General features: G+C 40.6%; 1 protein-coding gene across 1 annotated transcript in view; it reads left to right on the top strand.

Moving 5' to 3' along the window:
- The first annotated feature begins 314 nt into the window (after positions 1-314).
- Positions 315-17,207, top strand: part of LOC123035789 (ADP-ribose glycohydrolase MACROD2-like) — a 139,167-nt gene continuing 122,274 nt past the window's right edge. Inside the window, exon 1 of the mRNA XM_044454377.1 lies at positions 315-358. Coding sequence (XP_044310312.1) covers positions 337-358 — 22 coding nt within the window. The 5' untranslated portion in view covers positions 315-336. The remainder of the gene's footprint in view (positions 359-17,207) is intronic.

Here is a 17,207-nt window from a genome sequence, read left to right as displayed (position 1 = left end):
AGTGAAAGTGGAGATTCAAACTGGAGACATCCTGATTCATAGCTCAGTCTCTTAGCCTCCCAGAGACACAGCCTGGGTTCAGACCACACAATAACCCATGATTCATTGGCAACCTATACTCAAGCCTGGAGTGTGGATTCTCACATTGTTTGATCCCAGTTATTGGGGACATATGCAAATGGCCCACCCTGTGTTACAACTCAGTGTTTGTTTGCTTGCTTGTTTACAGGCCCCCAAACACCTTATGTACTAAATCCTTACTTCTTTTTCCTCCAGATGGATCGTGTCATTTTGTGTGTATTTTTGGAGGTTGACTACAAAATTTACAAGAAGAAAATGAATGAATTCTTCCCCACAGGTATGTTCATTTATTTGTCTCTCTAAAAAAGAAATGCATTGTCCACACATGGATACAAAAATAGATGTGTGTTATTATCTCTTTATTATAATACTTCTGCATAGCTTTACTATTACAAAATCAGTGATATATAAAACACATGCAGCTCACTTGAATATCTTATAGTCAAACTGGGATGACCTCATTTTTATGAATGTGGGTGAAGGAATGTTTCCATTACAAGGGCGTATCTTGTTCATCTTCAAAAAAAACCAAAAACTGTTACATGGAGACACACTAATAAGACAGTAAATATTTTGTATGATTGCTTCTGGGAAATTAGTTCCAAAAACTACAGGTGGAATTAAAAAACTCTTTGTATTTTGCCAAAAGGCAGAAGTGGACATAATTCTTCCTTGCTGTGATCCATCATCAGGTCCAAATGTCACTTTCCCTTTCCGCGCCCTGCCCAGTCTTGGACACATGCTAGGGGCCAGCTCAGACATCTACACAGAACAGCCTAATTGTGCCTGGGAGACACAGTCATGTGGAGAAAGAAACATCTGGCCTGCTACATCTCTAGATACACCTGCTGTTTTTTGGCAGTGATTTATGTGAACATTTACTAAACTGATGACTGACAGATGCTTGTTGCATAAGCTATTTGCACATCAACTTTGAAACACAGGCAGCCATAACCATTTTTTGGCCTCCTTTTCAGAATCCCCCTCCCTGATGTCTTTAAATCCCTCTTTGACACCATGGGTAGACTGTGGGTATCAGAGGGATTATGCATAATTCACCTTAAAGCAGATATCCAAAGAATGATCTCTTGGGCCCTCCTTTTCCCATGCATTTCCCCCTGATCTCACTTCATTGCGTCTAGAAAATTATGTCATATAGGCTTGCACACCCACAGTATTCCCCAAGAAAACATAAGGCTGAAACTGTCCTTACAAAGAAATGAGTCACCACAAGGCAGTTCTCCCCAAGCCACTTTGGAAATGTCATGTTATATTATTCATAGCAGTCACCTTCCCCCCACCCCCTTTCTTAGCATGTAATTAAAATCTTGGGTCTGTTGCTCCTTTTCAGCATTCTTCCACAGAAAAACCACCTGCCAAATGAAGCTGGGGGTTCGTAGGGTGGCCAGGTGTCCTCTCTTACAGAGGATAAGTCCTATGTTTGAAGGGTCACCAGAGATCATCCTGTATTCAAAGGCGTCCTCTTTGGGAAGGAATGCCCTGTCCAATTCCAGTTTAAATATAACGAACCAGAAGAACTGATGCACATCCTTAATTAGCACCTGGACAGCAGGCTTAGCTGGCAAGGACACAGCTCCCCTGGTCACAGGATAGTGAGATGAATCATAATAATCATTTACAATCTGCATCTGTACTTACATAGTAGCATATGTCAATGTGTGTCCTTTTTGGGTGCCCCATTTTTTCTTGTTTGGTAATTCATAAGTGGCCATCCTAGTTCTCAGCTCAGCTCTTAGCACACAGCTCGGGACACAGGCCTGGCTGAGGCAAGCCAGAACCCAGCCTAGCTTTGGCCTTGGGCACACCCATAGAGGCAGCGGGATAATTGCTTCTTGCTTGAGACAGGCAGCCTTGGTGTCAAGCAGTCCACATACTATCAGACATACTGCGGAGAGGCATTGGTTGGAACAATTGCTTCAGAATTCCCTTGCAATTGTTTCCAGCCCCAGTGACCATGTTTTGTCTGAGGGCCCACAAAGCCCTGGATGTGGCCTTGAGTATGACAGAGGAGAGCCCTTATCATACTGTACCGCTTTACAAACAACGGGGAGGCTACCCATGCAAACGGCACAGTCTGCATTCAACCAGATGCAGAGGGTTAGAAGACCAGTGTATGCTGGATTGCCTGCAGATTTGTCTGAAGCAGTGCAGCACAGAGCCTGAATCACAGCCAAGTGAGTTTTCCTATAAAGAGAGATTAAAACCCAATTTGCTGCCAGAGTAAACATAAATGAAAATCAAACCCTTAATCCTCATATGAACTCTTAGTTGCTACTTGTTGTGCCTCCAGACACTTACTTCAGCCAAAACCCCCTCTTTTGTCGCATCTCTCTCATTGTGTTTTAGACAATTTTAACACCTCCATACGGAGGCTTTGCTGCAGCATCTGAAGGCAGAAGCTTAAGAGCAGAATGGTCAGATTTTTCATGCCACACATGAGCTAATCTTATAAACAGGGAGAGCAGTTAAAGCATGATAAAGGATGTGTTTTCACCATCTTTTTGATTCATGGTATATACAGCATGGGGATTCTAACATGCTTCACCAACTGTGAGGTCATAATGTAACTGTGTTAATGATTGAGAATTCAGAATTAATGTATAATAAAAAGTATGGCCTTCTGTAGATAGTGATAGATACTTCAACCTTAAGGCTGAAGTATCTATCACTAGCACAGTGATTTTTCTACCACTTGATTTAGGGCCTGATTTTATCCCAATTTCGTAACTCATACACACTACCATTCTTCTTTTTTAAAAAATCTGCAACCACAGTTAGTAAGTATGGTAGCGACTCAGGGTGTTGAAAATAGCCATGTCAATGAATATTGGAGGTGATCTTTTATTGCAGAAGTCCACTGAAGAAAGGAAGCCAGAATGATTAATGGCAGCAAAGACAGTAAGCAGATCAAACCAAGTGACAACTGGAAACAGCATTTTATATTTACCATCCTTAATTTTGCCAGAAGGAGGCAAAATATATTTATTGTATTTCTGTGCCACCCATTACTGAAGCTCTCTGAACACTTAAAACTATAAAAGGTAGTAATAATAATAACATTTTAAAACCACAAAATATAGTAATAATAGAAAAACTTGAAGTTTCAATCAGAATGGAAACAAATTAAAAACCAAGACAAAACCCAGTGGCAATGCACAATCTAAACACTGATGCAATTTTAAAACAAAAGGCTTGGGGACTTTAATATTTATTTATTTATTAAATTAGTATAAAAGCTGTTCATTAGCATCATGCTCTCTGGGGCAGCTATTACAATAAAAATGTCAATAACAAAATTAATTAAACAATACAGTTAAAATATTATAACAAATAAACAAGTTAAAACAGGCAAAATGTAAATTAATAAAATGAAAATAATAAAATTAATAAATTAATTAAAATTCAGGTGGAGTGGAGCAGTACAGACAAAAGTTTGATTGCGGAAGGCCAAGAAGAGAGTTGGATAGCAAGAAGCAACTCGTAAGAACATAATAAGAGCCCTGCTGGATCATACCAAATCCCTAAGTAGCCCAACATCCTGATTCTCACATTGGCCAAATGGACACCTATAGGAAGCCCACAAGCAGGAGACAAGGGTAATAGCCTCTGATCCTGGGGCACACAGTCATCATGGCTAGTAGCCCCTGGCAGGCTTTTCTCCATGAATTTGCCTGATATTCTTTTGGTTGCCCCTTCTTGCAGCCTTTCCAGTTCTACAGTAAACTTATCAAAATGCAGCTATAAGAACTGTTCAAGGTGTTCCAAATGTGATCACATCACTTATCTGTATAAAGGCATGTATGAAATTGGCATTTTCATCTTAATACTGGGCCAGTATTTCCATTAAGCTGTCCACCATGACCCCAAGATTCCTTTCTGGTGCGTCAAGACCTGCTGAGCTCACAGCCTACTACTGCTTTGTGAGCTAAGGGGGAACAGTTGTTCGCGCCAAACCACTTACGCTTTAGAAGTCTTCACCATCTGTTCTTCTTTTTGCCGCATTGAATACTTTGCTGTTGTCATCAGCAAATCTTACCACCGCTACATTGTTTATTCCAAGTGCCACATCATTTGCGAACAAGCTAAATAGCACCATTGTCAATACAAGTCCTTGAGGGACCCTGCTGCTTATATGCTGTCATTGTACGAATTCTTCCATTATATCTATTCCCTGCTCCCTTTTCTTTAAGCAGTTACTGATCCAAAAGAGGCTCTCCCTTTTTACTGCTTAGTTTACTTAGTGGCCTTTGGTGAGAGAACCCATCAAAAGCCCCTGGAAAGTCCAAGCACACAATGACCGTGTTGGCCCATCCGTGTTCATCTGGTTCTTACCTCTAAAATGTTCATGACATGGGACTTATGTTTGCAGTGGCTGTGTTGATTCTTCTACAGCAGGTTTGGTCTTCTCTGTGTTTTTTATTTTGTCTTTAACAATTCTTTCTATCCATTCACCTGAATCAGATGTTACCCACCCAACTCCTTTTTAAGGGCTTTTCTACATGAGGGGATTATTCCACCTCTTTGCTGTGATGTTTTTTGATGTTTTTGCTGTGGGAGGAAATGTACATCCTTTACAGAAGGGATTTTTTTCCAGGTTTGGTATTTTTCTGCCTTTCTACATATTCTATAAATTAACTGTAAGGTGGCAATGTGTGATAGCTGCATTGTCATGGATTTCAGACTTCTCATAAGGCATCTGTTCTGGTTTGTCACATTTTAAAATTTCATACCTGGCTTTCCTTGCTCTAAAAGGACCTGCTCAAAAGGCTGGAAAACATGGGAAAGGCCCTGGAGAATGAGAACGCTGTAAATAGGCTCTGCAAACCTCCATAAGTGAGGAATCAGGAATGCACAATAAATTCTGATTTACACACTAATCACAAAGGAACATGAGAGTCTTGTCCTAACAAATCAATGTTATATTTCTAGTCCTATGGTACAGTGGTTTTAAAAAAAGTTACCATACTTGCACAATATTTTAATGTATTTTAATTTATATTTTAAAGTATTTTGTGAACCAGTTAGAGAAATTTTAAATATACTCAGTGGTGTATTAAACAAATAAACTTATTAATTAAATGGTGGTTCTCCCCTACCCAAAAGAATGGGCAGAAATTAAGCTGCATGAAAGCAGAAAGGAAAGGGCACATAAGACTGAGGAGGAGAAGTTGAAGGAGATGCCATTTCTGGTCAGAGTTTGAAGCACATAGTAATCAATATGTGAACCCGTTGGTCTTTTATTGAAATGCCTCATGGAAAATTAACATTTAAAACATGGCGCATAAATGCAGTGTAATCTGAAGCAGATGCTGGAACTATATAGATATTTCTGATTTTTTGAAGAAATTGAGAGAATGATTGCATCAGGGATATAGTGCGATTAGAGGACAACTTTTGAATTTGCAATGATGGCTATATTTGCAAAGCAAGAGTAGCTTCATAATTACACTGGAGTATCATGTTGCCTGTTCTACCTCAAGAACAAGTGACAGATGAGGCCATGGTAAGATCAGACCACTGACACTCTCATGTGCACAAATTAGCTGTGAAACAGGATCATCCAGGGCCAGCTGTTCATTTCTTTGTAGTTGTGACATACATTGGGCATATTGTTGCTAACCTCAGCACCTGCTCTCAAATTCTGCATAACGAAAGGCCATGATTGGGGGGCTTCTGTCCTGGATATTGTTTTATGGCACGATTGTCACCCCAGGAAGAAAGGATATAAATAAATGCTATCAGTGCTAGCTGTAGAGATGAAGCCGACACTGTTGGGAGAAATGTGGAAAGAATGTGCATTTTCATCTTTCTTGTGCAAGATTTAAAAAAAGGAGGACGTGCAACCAAAAGTGGATTAGAACTTTTGGATGGGATCCAAACCTTCCATTCTGCAATCTTAAATAGCAGTAATGGAGTTCCATCACATCTTTCAGTTGTGCAAGCACTGGTACATTGTCCTGGTGGAGCGCAAAGTCCACTCCTGGAACTCCCTAACTTTAGTTAGTTCTGTAACTCCAAACTTTAGTTGGGAACTTGGCTTCAGCTAGCACAACCTCACTTATGATAGTAGAATGACATAGCTGAATACTACCCCTAGAGCTTAGTGGTTCTCAGTCAAACAAGGTTTGGAAAGAAAGGAAAAACCTACAAGAGTGAAGTATTTATTTGTCCTCAAAAGCTTCTCAACAAGTCAAGCGCACCAATCCATGTATCAGAATTGCTTGAAGCACCACTTAACACACTCCAGGAAACCATGTGGGTGCTAAAAGTGGTGCTCAGATATGTCCACCATCTACCCGGGCACTATGATTACGCTCTGGGGCCTGCCTCTGCTTGCCACCTCTGAGGGAAGCGCTGCTGGAAGCAGCAGGGAGGAGGGCCTTTTCAGTGGTGACTCCCCAGTTGCAGAATGAGGCCTCCTCATGCCCATCTTACTATCTTTTCAGCACTAGGTTAAGAGCTTCCTCTACCACAGAACATTTAGTTCATGTACTGGAGCTTCGTTAGTTGCTTGACTACGTTCTACTATTTCTTTTGTTCAAGTTATTGGGATATTATATTTGTTTTACATTTTGTACAATTTTTTTGCTACATTTGGTAATGTGAAATCTTAGATTGTATTCAACTGGTTTGTTTGAATGGGCACCTAGAGATCCTCAGCTGTTGGGTGGTACAGAAGTCAAATGAATAAATATAAAGGAAAGTAAGAAAAGCCCTGCTGGCGTATTTCGTCAAGCGTCCTGTTTCCCACGGTGGCCAACCAGATATGTAGTATGAACACCAACAAGGGGTATGATGAATTGGCACTTCAACAAATGGATGAGGTGTTCACCTAAGGCACAGACATGATCTTAACTGAAATAAGTTGCATTTGTTGAATTTCCTGCTGACCTTGGGCATGGAATACTCTTTAAGACATGTATTGATAACCAGAGAGGAGAGGAGAGCAAAAAGTGAGATATGGCACAGCGGAAGGATGAAATTGGACATTTCATTACTTTTGCACAGGAAGCATTTGAGAATTACATTTAGTCTGTAGGCTTAGCCTGGGTTAGGTCTCATGATGGCAACTCTGGGTCACGCTATACTTTGGCCTCAAGCAGTGGTGTTCTCAGAGTTTCCCTGAAGTTCATGATCTGTGAAATCTCTTTCTGCACATCTTTATTAAAACAAAAAACAGCAACACATAAGAGCAGAGTAGTGAAGGACTTGAACAGACGTAAAAACATGTCTTCACTGACTATACAAGTACAGTATGCAGGCTCTGATAAGGTATTTGCCTGTTCAGGGCTAATACCAAAAACTTGCATTCTCTCTGGTTTTGCTTCAGCAGTTTCTCCAGCACCGCATTTGCATTCTTCTTACAAAAGCAATAACAAATTTATGGAAAATGAATACATTTCCCGAATAATTCCATTTTGTCTTTCATTTTTGGCACTTCTTCTTTGCGCTTTTGTGAATGATTCTCTTTGTTCAGCTCCTTTGCTCTGATTTGCATATAAAGACACTTATAATAATTCTGGGCTGTCAAGATATTCCCTATCTCCTGAAGAACCTGTAGTTTGGCACAATGGATGCGGCTGCATGGCACTGTGTCTAAGAGCAGGGCCATCAGGCAGGCTTTCCGACTCTCTGATTATATTCAGGAGGGATTCCGGAATGTTATGGTGCATTGTTGGAGTATTATTTCACATTGTTCATCAATTGGAAGAGGGGTGTGTGTTTGCTGCCTTGTTTCAGATTTTCACTTGATAGCCCTATCCAATATTCACAGGAGTGGCACAATGCCTCTTCAAAGAGGAGATTATCAAGAAAGAGGTTTCAGTAGGAAGTATGTGTTCTGAAAAATTTCCCCTTAAACACTTACATACCAAACAGCAAGGAAAAGGATCAGCTGATGGTGCTTGAGACACAGACAGTTCTGATTTCAAACCGTATGTATTAATAGACCCCAAGAGATATTCCAGATATAAGCACTAGTGAAGCGATAATTAAACAAAGCTGATGCTTTTAAATATTTTTCAGAAAGCCAGTGTAGTATGGTGGTGAGAGGGTTAGACTGGGTTCTAGTCTCCACTCAGCCATGAAGTGCACTAGGTGACATTGGACCAGTCATTCCTGCATATCTCACAGAGTTCCTGTGAGGATAAAATGGAGTTACGAGAGCTGCCTTGAGTTCTTCACAAGAGGAATAAAGGCAGGTCATAAATGCAGTGCAACAACAACAACAACAAATGTTGCACCTTAGTGTTTACAGCAAGCAGTATATTAGATACAGGGAAAGATCTTATTACTTCTGCATATATAAAGCATCTATTTCAAGAGAAATGCAACAAGAAAGGAAAGGAAAGGAAAGGAAAGGAAAGGAAAGGAAAGGAAAGGAGGTTGAATAAATTTGTGTAAACACACACTAAATGCTTCATTGGAAGTCATTTGTGAAATCTACATGTCTGTAAAAGGAATAGGCTGGTTGTTGCAACCTCACAGACGCATGTAAGCAGTTGTTCTTAAGTACCATTATTTAATCATAGTAATGATGGTCAGCTATGCCATCCACTTCAATAACTTTTCTTCAGACGTTTGAAAGGTCATGCTGATAACAGTCATAATGATTAAAGCTCACTGATAGGAAGATTTTTAAATTCGTTATTGGAAAAAAGGGAAACATGCTCCCTACTTCTTTAGGTTCCTAGCTGCTTTGATGCCTTTTGTTTCTGCTGATCTTGATTCTTCTCCATTGCCCAAGTAGATACCCTCACTCCTCATGTACATTCCCAGAAATGGTGAAGGAATTTGGCCTGTTTTCCAGCCAGATGGATTATTCCTTTGAGGAAGCCCCCTGTCTGAATGCCCATGAAAGCATAATTATTCCATTGATTGCCCATGTTTTCCAGAATTGAAAACAATTTATAATCACAAGAACTAGCATGTAGCCAGCTCCATAATGGCAATGGGCTAGTGCAAGCTATTTCATAGCCAAAGATGTGGAACCAGTGGCTTTTTTTTGAGGGATGCATTCCTGGATTACAACCCAAGTTGAACTGGACCAGCTTTGAGTCTAGTTTGCTGGAAAACAACACACTTGCATTGCATATATTCTGGAAGAGGAAGGGCTCTGTCGGTGGAAATCCTTTTCACCTGGTTTCTGTGGATTCCCACTTCTGCCTCACACAACACAGCCAGCCCCATTCAGCACGGTCTTTTGTCTCTGTGTAGCATTTTTGACTCCTGTGGGAAGGAAAGGATAGAAACATCCACTTCTGCCAGTGTAGTTGATCCAGTATAAATCAGGATCCAACCCCACATTTTCATAGCTGTCCAGACTTGAACATCTCTTGCTAGAGCATTCCTGTGGCTGGATTTCTGCCAAGTTCTGGTCAACAGACAAAGTAACACTAAGAGTGAGCATCCTTTGTGAAAGGTAGAATTAATCATTTCCAACCTTCTTCATGAAACAGTCACAATGGCTACAGGGTTCAACACCTTCCCATAACTAAATCCACCCCTGCTTCTACTTTCCACGTTCATATTTCTGTCAGTGTTATGGTAAATAAACTACCCAATAAAAGATCCTATTGAATGAAAGGTTTGATAGCGCATTCAGAGATTTTCAACTCAGTGTCTTGCCTGTTTCTGATTTACAAAAATCCCCACGGCTAGGCCCACTCAGCCCTAGAAAATGTTTTCTCTCCCTCCCCCTGCACTGGCCCCATCAGTCACTGACACAAAATAACTTGTTATGTCAGAAAAGAAGCAGTTGCTTTGCAAGGAGTCAGATTCTTGCCCTGTTCGTCCATTTGTGCCAGAGCATTGCAAGAGTTCTGGGCTTACCAGGCATTACCTTGATAAATGTGAAAATATTCCATTTCCACCGGTGAGTTAACACAAGGGTATTACAATTTATACTTGAATATGCTAATTTGAATCCCCCCCCCCCCAATCTAATGATGCCAGAAGAAAGTAGGAAAGTGCTAAGGTAATTGTCCTTCATTCATTTGCTACAAAAAGTGTGAAAGAGGTGTGATTTTCCTCTAGCTTCCTTACTCCCAAATTATTCGGACAACAGCCTTTGAATTTCCAGCCATTTGCTCTCCCCTTTTCCAAATTCATTAATACTGTACTACTAACCGGGAAGAGCAGGGAAAGACTGCAGTTCTGCCATCAGATATTTCAGTCTGCAATGTGCTAGAACAAGGGCAAGCAACTTTGGACATCCATCAAGGTGTCCTACAGCCCTACTTTTTATTTATTTAAGGAACATATTTCTTACTGGCAGCTGGACTTGCTGGAATGAACACAAAATGAGAGCCTCTGGTTGCTCCCAGCTTCTTTCCCCATGTGTGCCTCTGGGCCGCAGTGGAAGCTCAGACCATTATTAGGAAGTGAAGGGGGCAGGATACTGCAGGCTCCTGTTTTAATCCACAGTGTTCGCTATCCTGGGTGGTGCCTAGGACAACATCTCTAATTGTTATATGTGCCCACCAGCCCAACAAAGTTGACTAGCCCAGTTCTAAAGCAACCTGCCCTGACTTGGTCCTGGATTCCCATCATCCCCTAGCTAGAGACAAATTAAGTCAGGCCTGATGCCCCTGCTTTCAAAGTTTACATAATCTAAGACAATTGATCTTCAACTGGTTGGTTGAAACCTAATGCTGGGTTGCAGCTTGATCTAAGATCAGGAGTAATTGCAGCATTGCCTCTGTACAGATATATGGCAGAGAGAGAAGTGAGCCCATAGATGGTGTGTGGGCTAAAGGCAGGTCCCATGTCTGAAAGACTGAATACATTTGGACTAAGGTGACCAGAATCTCATCAGGACGCTGTATGGCAAGCCTGGAGTAATTGAATATTCTCAAAAATGCAGGGGTTCTAAAATAAAGCCTTTGGGCCTTCATATCACTGGTCTACCACTTGAATATTCATGGGGAAAAGCAACTGCATTTTTCTTTTAAATTGTAGGATCTTTAATTGGAGTCTGTGATATTAGCTCTAGATGGAGCAGGAAAATGTTGCTTTCCTTTGGATACATATGGAATAGAAGCATCATACTGCAAAACTGTAAATTAGATCAATCACCTCATGTGTATTCTGTGGCAAAAGGAACAGTGTGGCATCTCAGAGTGCCATCTCAACCATGACATGAGGAAAAGTTGTTGAACTTCTCAGGAATTGACTATTAAGGTTTTCTTTTTGAAATGGCTTCAAAAACTACAAAACAGGCTTTACATGTAATGAGACCAAAGTGTAAGAATGCTGTAACTAAGCAACTAGGAAAAGTAATTGCATGGATGCTGAGGTACCAGAGTACATCGCACACAAAGAAGTATTGCCTTTTAATATAAACTGCCACAGGGAGTGGGGCTGAACCAAACCTGAATTCATATTAGAAAGGTTATGAAAAGCAGCATACTCTAAAACGGGGCCATGCAGTTGTGTTGTTTTCTTCACTGTCTGTAATAGATTGGTCCACACTGTTTACCTTACTAGCTGCAGAGAGCTGCCAGAATAGAGGATGCACATTAAATCATGGGGAATTGGGGGTCTTGGATGCTCAAGGCAGATTAGGTGGCTCTTGTGTATGCCTCTGCGCAAACATCTAAAATATGTTTCCCCATTTCAGTTTAGCTTCCCTCTTGCATAGAATTTATCTTGTGCTGTTAGTAACTATTGGCAGGGGTTCCACAGAGAGTTGGAAGTTCAGACATGAAGCCATGTGCTGAAGCACAGTTTAATCATTTGCCAACTCCACAGTTGTACTTCTTGATCTGAGTTCCAATGGTTTTCAGTTGCAGCGTGACCTTGGAAGATGTTTCGGACCAGATTTCTTGTGATCTGAGCAGTGTGCCTATTCCTGGGCCACAGCTCTTGGAACATTTAATGGTGGAATTGTGACCGTGGTCATCTTGCAAGCTTCTGGTTTCTCATTTGACCAAACTGTGGGTTGGAATTATGCTAAGTTACAATTACTTTTTATTTAAATTAATGGGGCTTGATTTAAAGTCACGAGCACAGTGATTTCAAAGTATTCATTTTAAAATCTTAGATTTCTTCAGAAAACCAACACAAAGCAGTTTATAAAAAAATTAATAAAATGCTTGAAACACAATAAAACCATTCAAATGATAATAATTATTACTATAGTAGTTTACTAAAATCTATTTCATAGAGTAAAGCCAAGAACAAGATATAGGGCAGTATCCAGTTATGTCATTCTGTTAGCACAGAAGATGCTGTGTTAATGGAAATTAATTTCTCAGCCATGTTCAAGGGATAATCTCAGTAACGTTACAGGTATGGTTGCCTAAATGGCTCTTGTGCAACCTTCGGGACAATGGGTAGCACAATGGAACATCTTGCTTATGCGTCACTAGCAGTATTTGAGTTTGCAAAATGTCGTCATTGGACACTGTCCAACATGGTCTCTCAGTGCAATTAATTTGGTCAAGTTGCAACTGAATGAGAAAAAGTGACACATAAGCATAGCTTGCCTTGTGAGTCTCCTGAGCTTCCAGATCTAAAGGCTGATTCACACCACTGCAGGCACCAAGCTGGCTGCTGCGTATTTGGTACGTGGCGTGCCCATAGCATCCTGCTACAGGCATAAACTGATGGTGCGGCTGTCCCTGTGAAATATTGTTTGGAATGCTTCTTTGCTAAATGATGCCCCAGATCCTTGCTGCCCAGCTATTCAGTTAGCTCTGCCCTCAGTCGAGTAGGCCAGCCTGAGAGGATGAAGCGGGGTTTTTTCCTCTGACGAAATAAGTGGATGTGGTTGATGGGCAGCAGTGGCTCTTTCTGGTGAAGACAACGTTGTGAAATGGGATGAAAGCATATGGTTGAAGCGTCAAACAGTTGCCCTTATTGGAAGGATGCAGAACGCTGCAAGGACAAATTATATTTATGGAAAACTTCCTGCCCAATATATAGAAGGTAACAATGGAGCAAGGAGATCTATCCTGATACAGATGAGCATATAGGCATGCTATTTCACATATTTCTGGTTTTACTGATTAGGCTTTTTGGGTTTTGCTGCAATGATTTACTAGCCTGATGTCATCTATAGCTTGAATCACATCGTATCTTGCAATATTTTCTTACCTGGCTAACACGGATAAAACCCCAGTAAGAAAGGCCATGCTGGATCAGACTGAAGGTCCATCTTGTCTGGCATTCTGTTCATGTTAATCTTCAATTAGTTTTTTCCCTCTGGATTTTATCTCTTGGAATAGCACGAGAAATGTTACAGCTGGATCTTAATGATGCTTCTAGTTAAGTACATTAGGGTAGAAACTGTGTTTAGCAGAACATTATTTTTCTCCAGCAGGACACGTCAAAAATCATAAGCATTGCCAAGGTTTGCAAGTCTTTCAAAAATATTGTGGGAAAGTATCAATAAGGGGTTTGAGGTCATTTCTGCTCCTCTTGTATGAGTTTTTGCCTCTCCATTAATGTGCTCCGTATGCCCCAGGTGACTAAGTAGAACTCATAATGGACTATGCTACCATTTTTCTCATTCTGCACCTCCCAGTGTTTGCACACAAACACATCTGAGCACCACGTGAAAGGAGAGCAAGTGGGATAGCGGGTGAAGGCTGGGATGAAAGAAGAGACATCTGGGAATTGACAGGCATTAACCGAGCAGAAACAAGAGAACTGTGACTGAAGGAGGAAGAGAAAGATGAAAAGGAAACTGGAGAAAGACCAAACAAGTGTTGGAAAAGTAAATGAAAGATGAGATGCAGCAGTGCAAGGGGCAGCTGCTCTTCTTCTTTAAGAGAAAATATAAAAACACGGGCACTCTCCGCTTACTACGGAGTCTCATGCACTTTGTTAACTTGTTTCTGCTCAAATAATTGATTTGGTCAAGCAGATGTTGCCCTGTGAAAGGACATATTAAGATGCTTATTGGATGTGGCTCTTTCATAACCTGGCAGAAAGCACTAAACCCAGCTTGGCAGGAGAGGACAAATTGCCGGACTTAATGGATAGTGGGGCAAGGGTGATGCTGATTGAAAGACTCCATGTGTGATAGATAATCAGGGAAGGCTCATGTGAAAATCAAACAACCATCCAGGCAGCAGCTTTCCACATGCCCTGCTTGACAAGTCCTGCTGCCCTTTCCCCCATAAAGTCACAGTGGGATGTCAAATGTTGTTGACATCACAGACTAAATTGATCCCTGCAAATCATGTAAATGGATTAAAATACCAGGCAAATCTGGTTCAGAAGACATTTTATCAGGACCATTAGCCAGCCTCTTCAGGAAGCAGATGTCCAGTGTTATGGAGAGGGCAGCAATGGCAGCCCCTGGCCATGCCGTGCCAGGCCACGCCAGGCCACTGGAGTTATGCATTCTGGGCTCCCCCACCTGATGCTAACCTACTGTCCTTTCTGAGGTGGAGGATGCTGTCCTATCACCAGTGTTCCAAGTAAGACTTGCCAGTCCTGCCAGCTTTTCTAGTTGCCATCTTGTCCTTCACCCTAGACAGCAAAATGTCTTGGGCTAGCCCTGTGTTTGATGTCTTGGAATATTCACCTTTAAATTATTCTATTTTTGCATAACATAATAACAAAACACAGAGCAAACTGTTAAACTCAAGGATTCACTCAGAATATCACACACTTTGGTTTACTTCTCCTACCACAAATGATCACCGTGTACAGAAATATGACACTGATAAAATGTCAGACCCAAGAGGCTCAATTCCAATGTTTCACCGAACATGATTTGGTATTATGTGACTCAGACAAGGGCTTATGTGGTTCCTTTTTCCTTCTCTCATGCACTTGACTTCATTCAGGGCAAAATAATGAATTGCTATTGCATCCAAACTGGACAAATTATGGTTTGTATAAGCCATAACTTACCTACAAATCATAACTGGAAGCCATGATAAAAGCATGGTTTCAGCTCTGGTGTTCAAGGAAATTGTGTCTTATGCATGCCATAGTTTAACCATTTCAGATATAATGCCAAGCCTGCTGTGAAAGAGGAAGTCAGGATAAAAATGAGCATGTATGGGGAGGCATAAGAGGGTGGCAGAAGCCTGAGTTTTATTCAGATAACACCAAACCATAGCTTGCTGCCACTTCTTAAACAAGCCATGTTTATCTTCTTTGGATATGCTATTTGGAAATGTTCCATGTTCATTAACATATATGAGATAAAGAGGTATGGCTGGAGACCTGTTAATTATCCTTGTTTGGGCAATAATAGTGCGGCTGAGTTCTTGCCTCTTTGTAGTATTTATTTTAACAGATTGTGATGAAGCAGCAAGAGCAAGAATTTTCAAAAAGTAGTGCATTCTGCTGCAAAAGAAACTCATAAGCAGTATAAAGTGTGCCAAAGAAATGTTTCCACAATTAAGACTGATAAACATATGTAAATTGAAAACAGGATTATCACCTCTTATAATACTTAAGCATTATATAGAAACTAATTAGCAGTTGTATTAATAAAGAAAATATGGTGTTTATAAAGTAAAATAAATAAAAAAGGAGAGAGGAACTAAGGGAGTAATCAGAAGGCAGCAACTTTTATTTCCAGCTTATTAGTTAGATGTTGATCTATATTTAAATGGCTTATTACACATACACCCGATAATATCAGCATACCCAGTAAAAAAAAGTATAAGCATTCTAGGAAGGTGTTAGAAAGTATTATCGTTACTTTGCTTTTTAAAAATATCTGATGGAAAATATTGTCCATAAATAAGAAAAGCCTTGGTCTCTCTAAACCAGGGCTGACTAGAAAGGACTTTTCAATTTGTCCACTACTACCCATTTAGACACAGCTATTATCATCAAGCTTTCTCTAAACGAAGGCATTTTCCTGACTATTGAGGCATTTCAGGAAGAGAACATGGAGCAGAGTTGTGCAGGCAGATAAGTCTTGGTACTTCAGATCTATGAGATGTCCAAAAAGATTTTAACCATACAAGCCATTGCATTTGAACCAGCCCATTTTATCCATGCTTCAGAAAGTTTATTTCCTCTTGGAAGCTTCCTTAAAAATGGATGGAGAGAGAAGGAGACTGAGAGGGAGAACACACATTCTCCTATGTCACTTGGTGCTGTCCAGTGAGATGATGGAGGACGGATGTGGAGAAGCCATTCCAGAGAGTTATTAGAAGAGCCGCCATGACCCCTGTAGAGGAATCCAAACGGTTGCTCCCCTCCGCTAGGGCCAACAGGTTTTAAAGGCTTGCTGCAACATTCAGACACAAATTCCAGTCTTTATCTTTCTCTCCTCATGGTGCAGCCAGAAGTAGGTCATTTTACTTTTTGCCATGTTGAGAGTGTTTCTGAAGAGTCTTAAAAGCACACCTATCTCTGGATTATAGCATGACTAAGAGGGTGAAGCATTGCACTGAACATAGACGTACACACACATGCCAAACACAGAGGAGCAGATAGAATGAACAGTTTTACACTGTGGCGGTGCCTGCGGATCCATCAGAATGTCTAATGATATAATGGCAGTCAGTATTCAGTACAGCTGCTAGGGCATTACAAGGACTTGATAAGCCATGATACATCTAAAGGAGAGTCCTGAACTGATGGGCAGTGAGGAAAAAAGGAGAGGCCCTGCGGCGAAGGTCCTCTCCAGAACTCCAGACTCTGGATTTGGCTTCCTGGCAGGCTGGATTTAGCCCACAGGCCTGACCTTATGTATTAAATATTCAAAAAAAATCTTACTTTTTATGCCATTTTACTGGCTAGTTTCCTCCAGAGTGTTGCACTTAAGGTAGGGATCTAGAGATCCAACTTTCAGGAAAAGACCCCACAGGAACAAGAAAAGGGTGTAATTTAACTTACTTACTTACTTACTTACTTACTTACTTATTTATTTATTTATTTATTTAAGTTATCTGGGCAGTTCACAAGAACTCATCAAATACAAAAGATACAATAAAATGCAATAAAAATGCAAAAACAAAACAGTATAAAATTCCAATATGCAAATTTAAAACAGGTTAAAAAATCCATTGTACAGAAATATAAAACTGTTTTATATTTAATTTTTTTTAAACCAGACCTAATTAAAACCACCATATGCCATTAAATGCCTGGGAATAGAGGGCAGCTTTAATTTCACACCAGAC

Source organism: Varanus komodoensis, unplaced genomic scaffold, assembly GCF_004798865.1.
Source record: "Varanus komodoensis strain SLA01 unplaced genomic scaffold, ASM479886v1 scaffold7_3, whole genome shotgun sequence".
NCBI classification, from domain to species: domain Eukaryota; kingdom Metazoa; phylum Chordata; class Lepidosauria; order Squamata; family Varanidae; genus Varanus; species Varanus komodoensis.
Note: the sequence above shows the minus strand (reverse complement) of the source record. Positions and strands in the feature narration are given on the sequence as shown.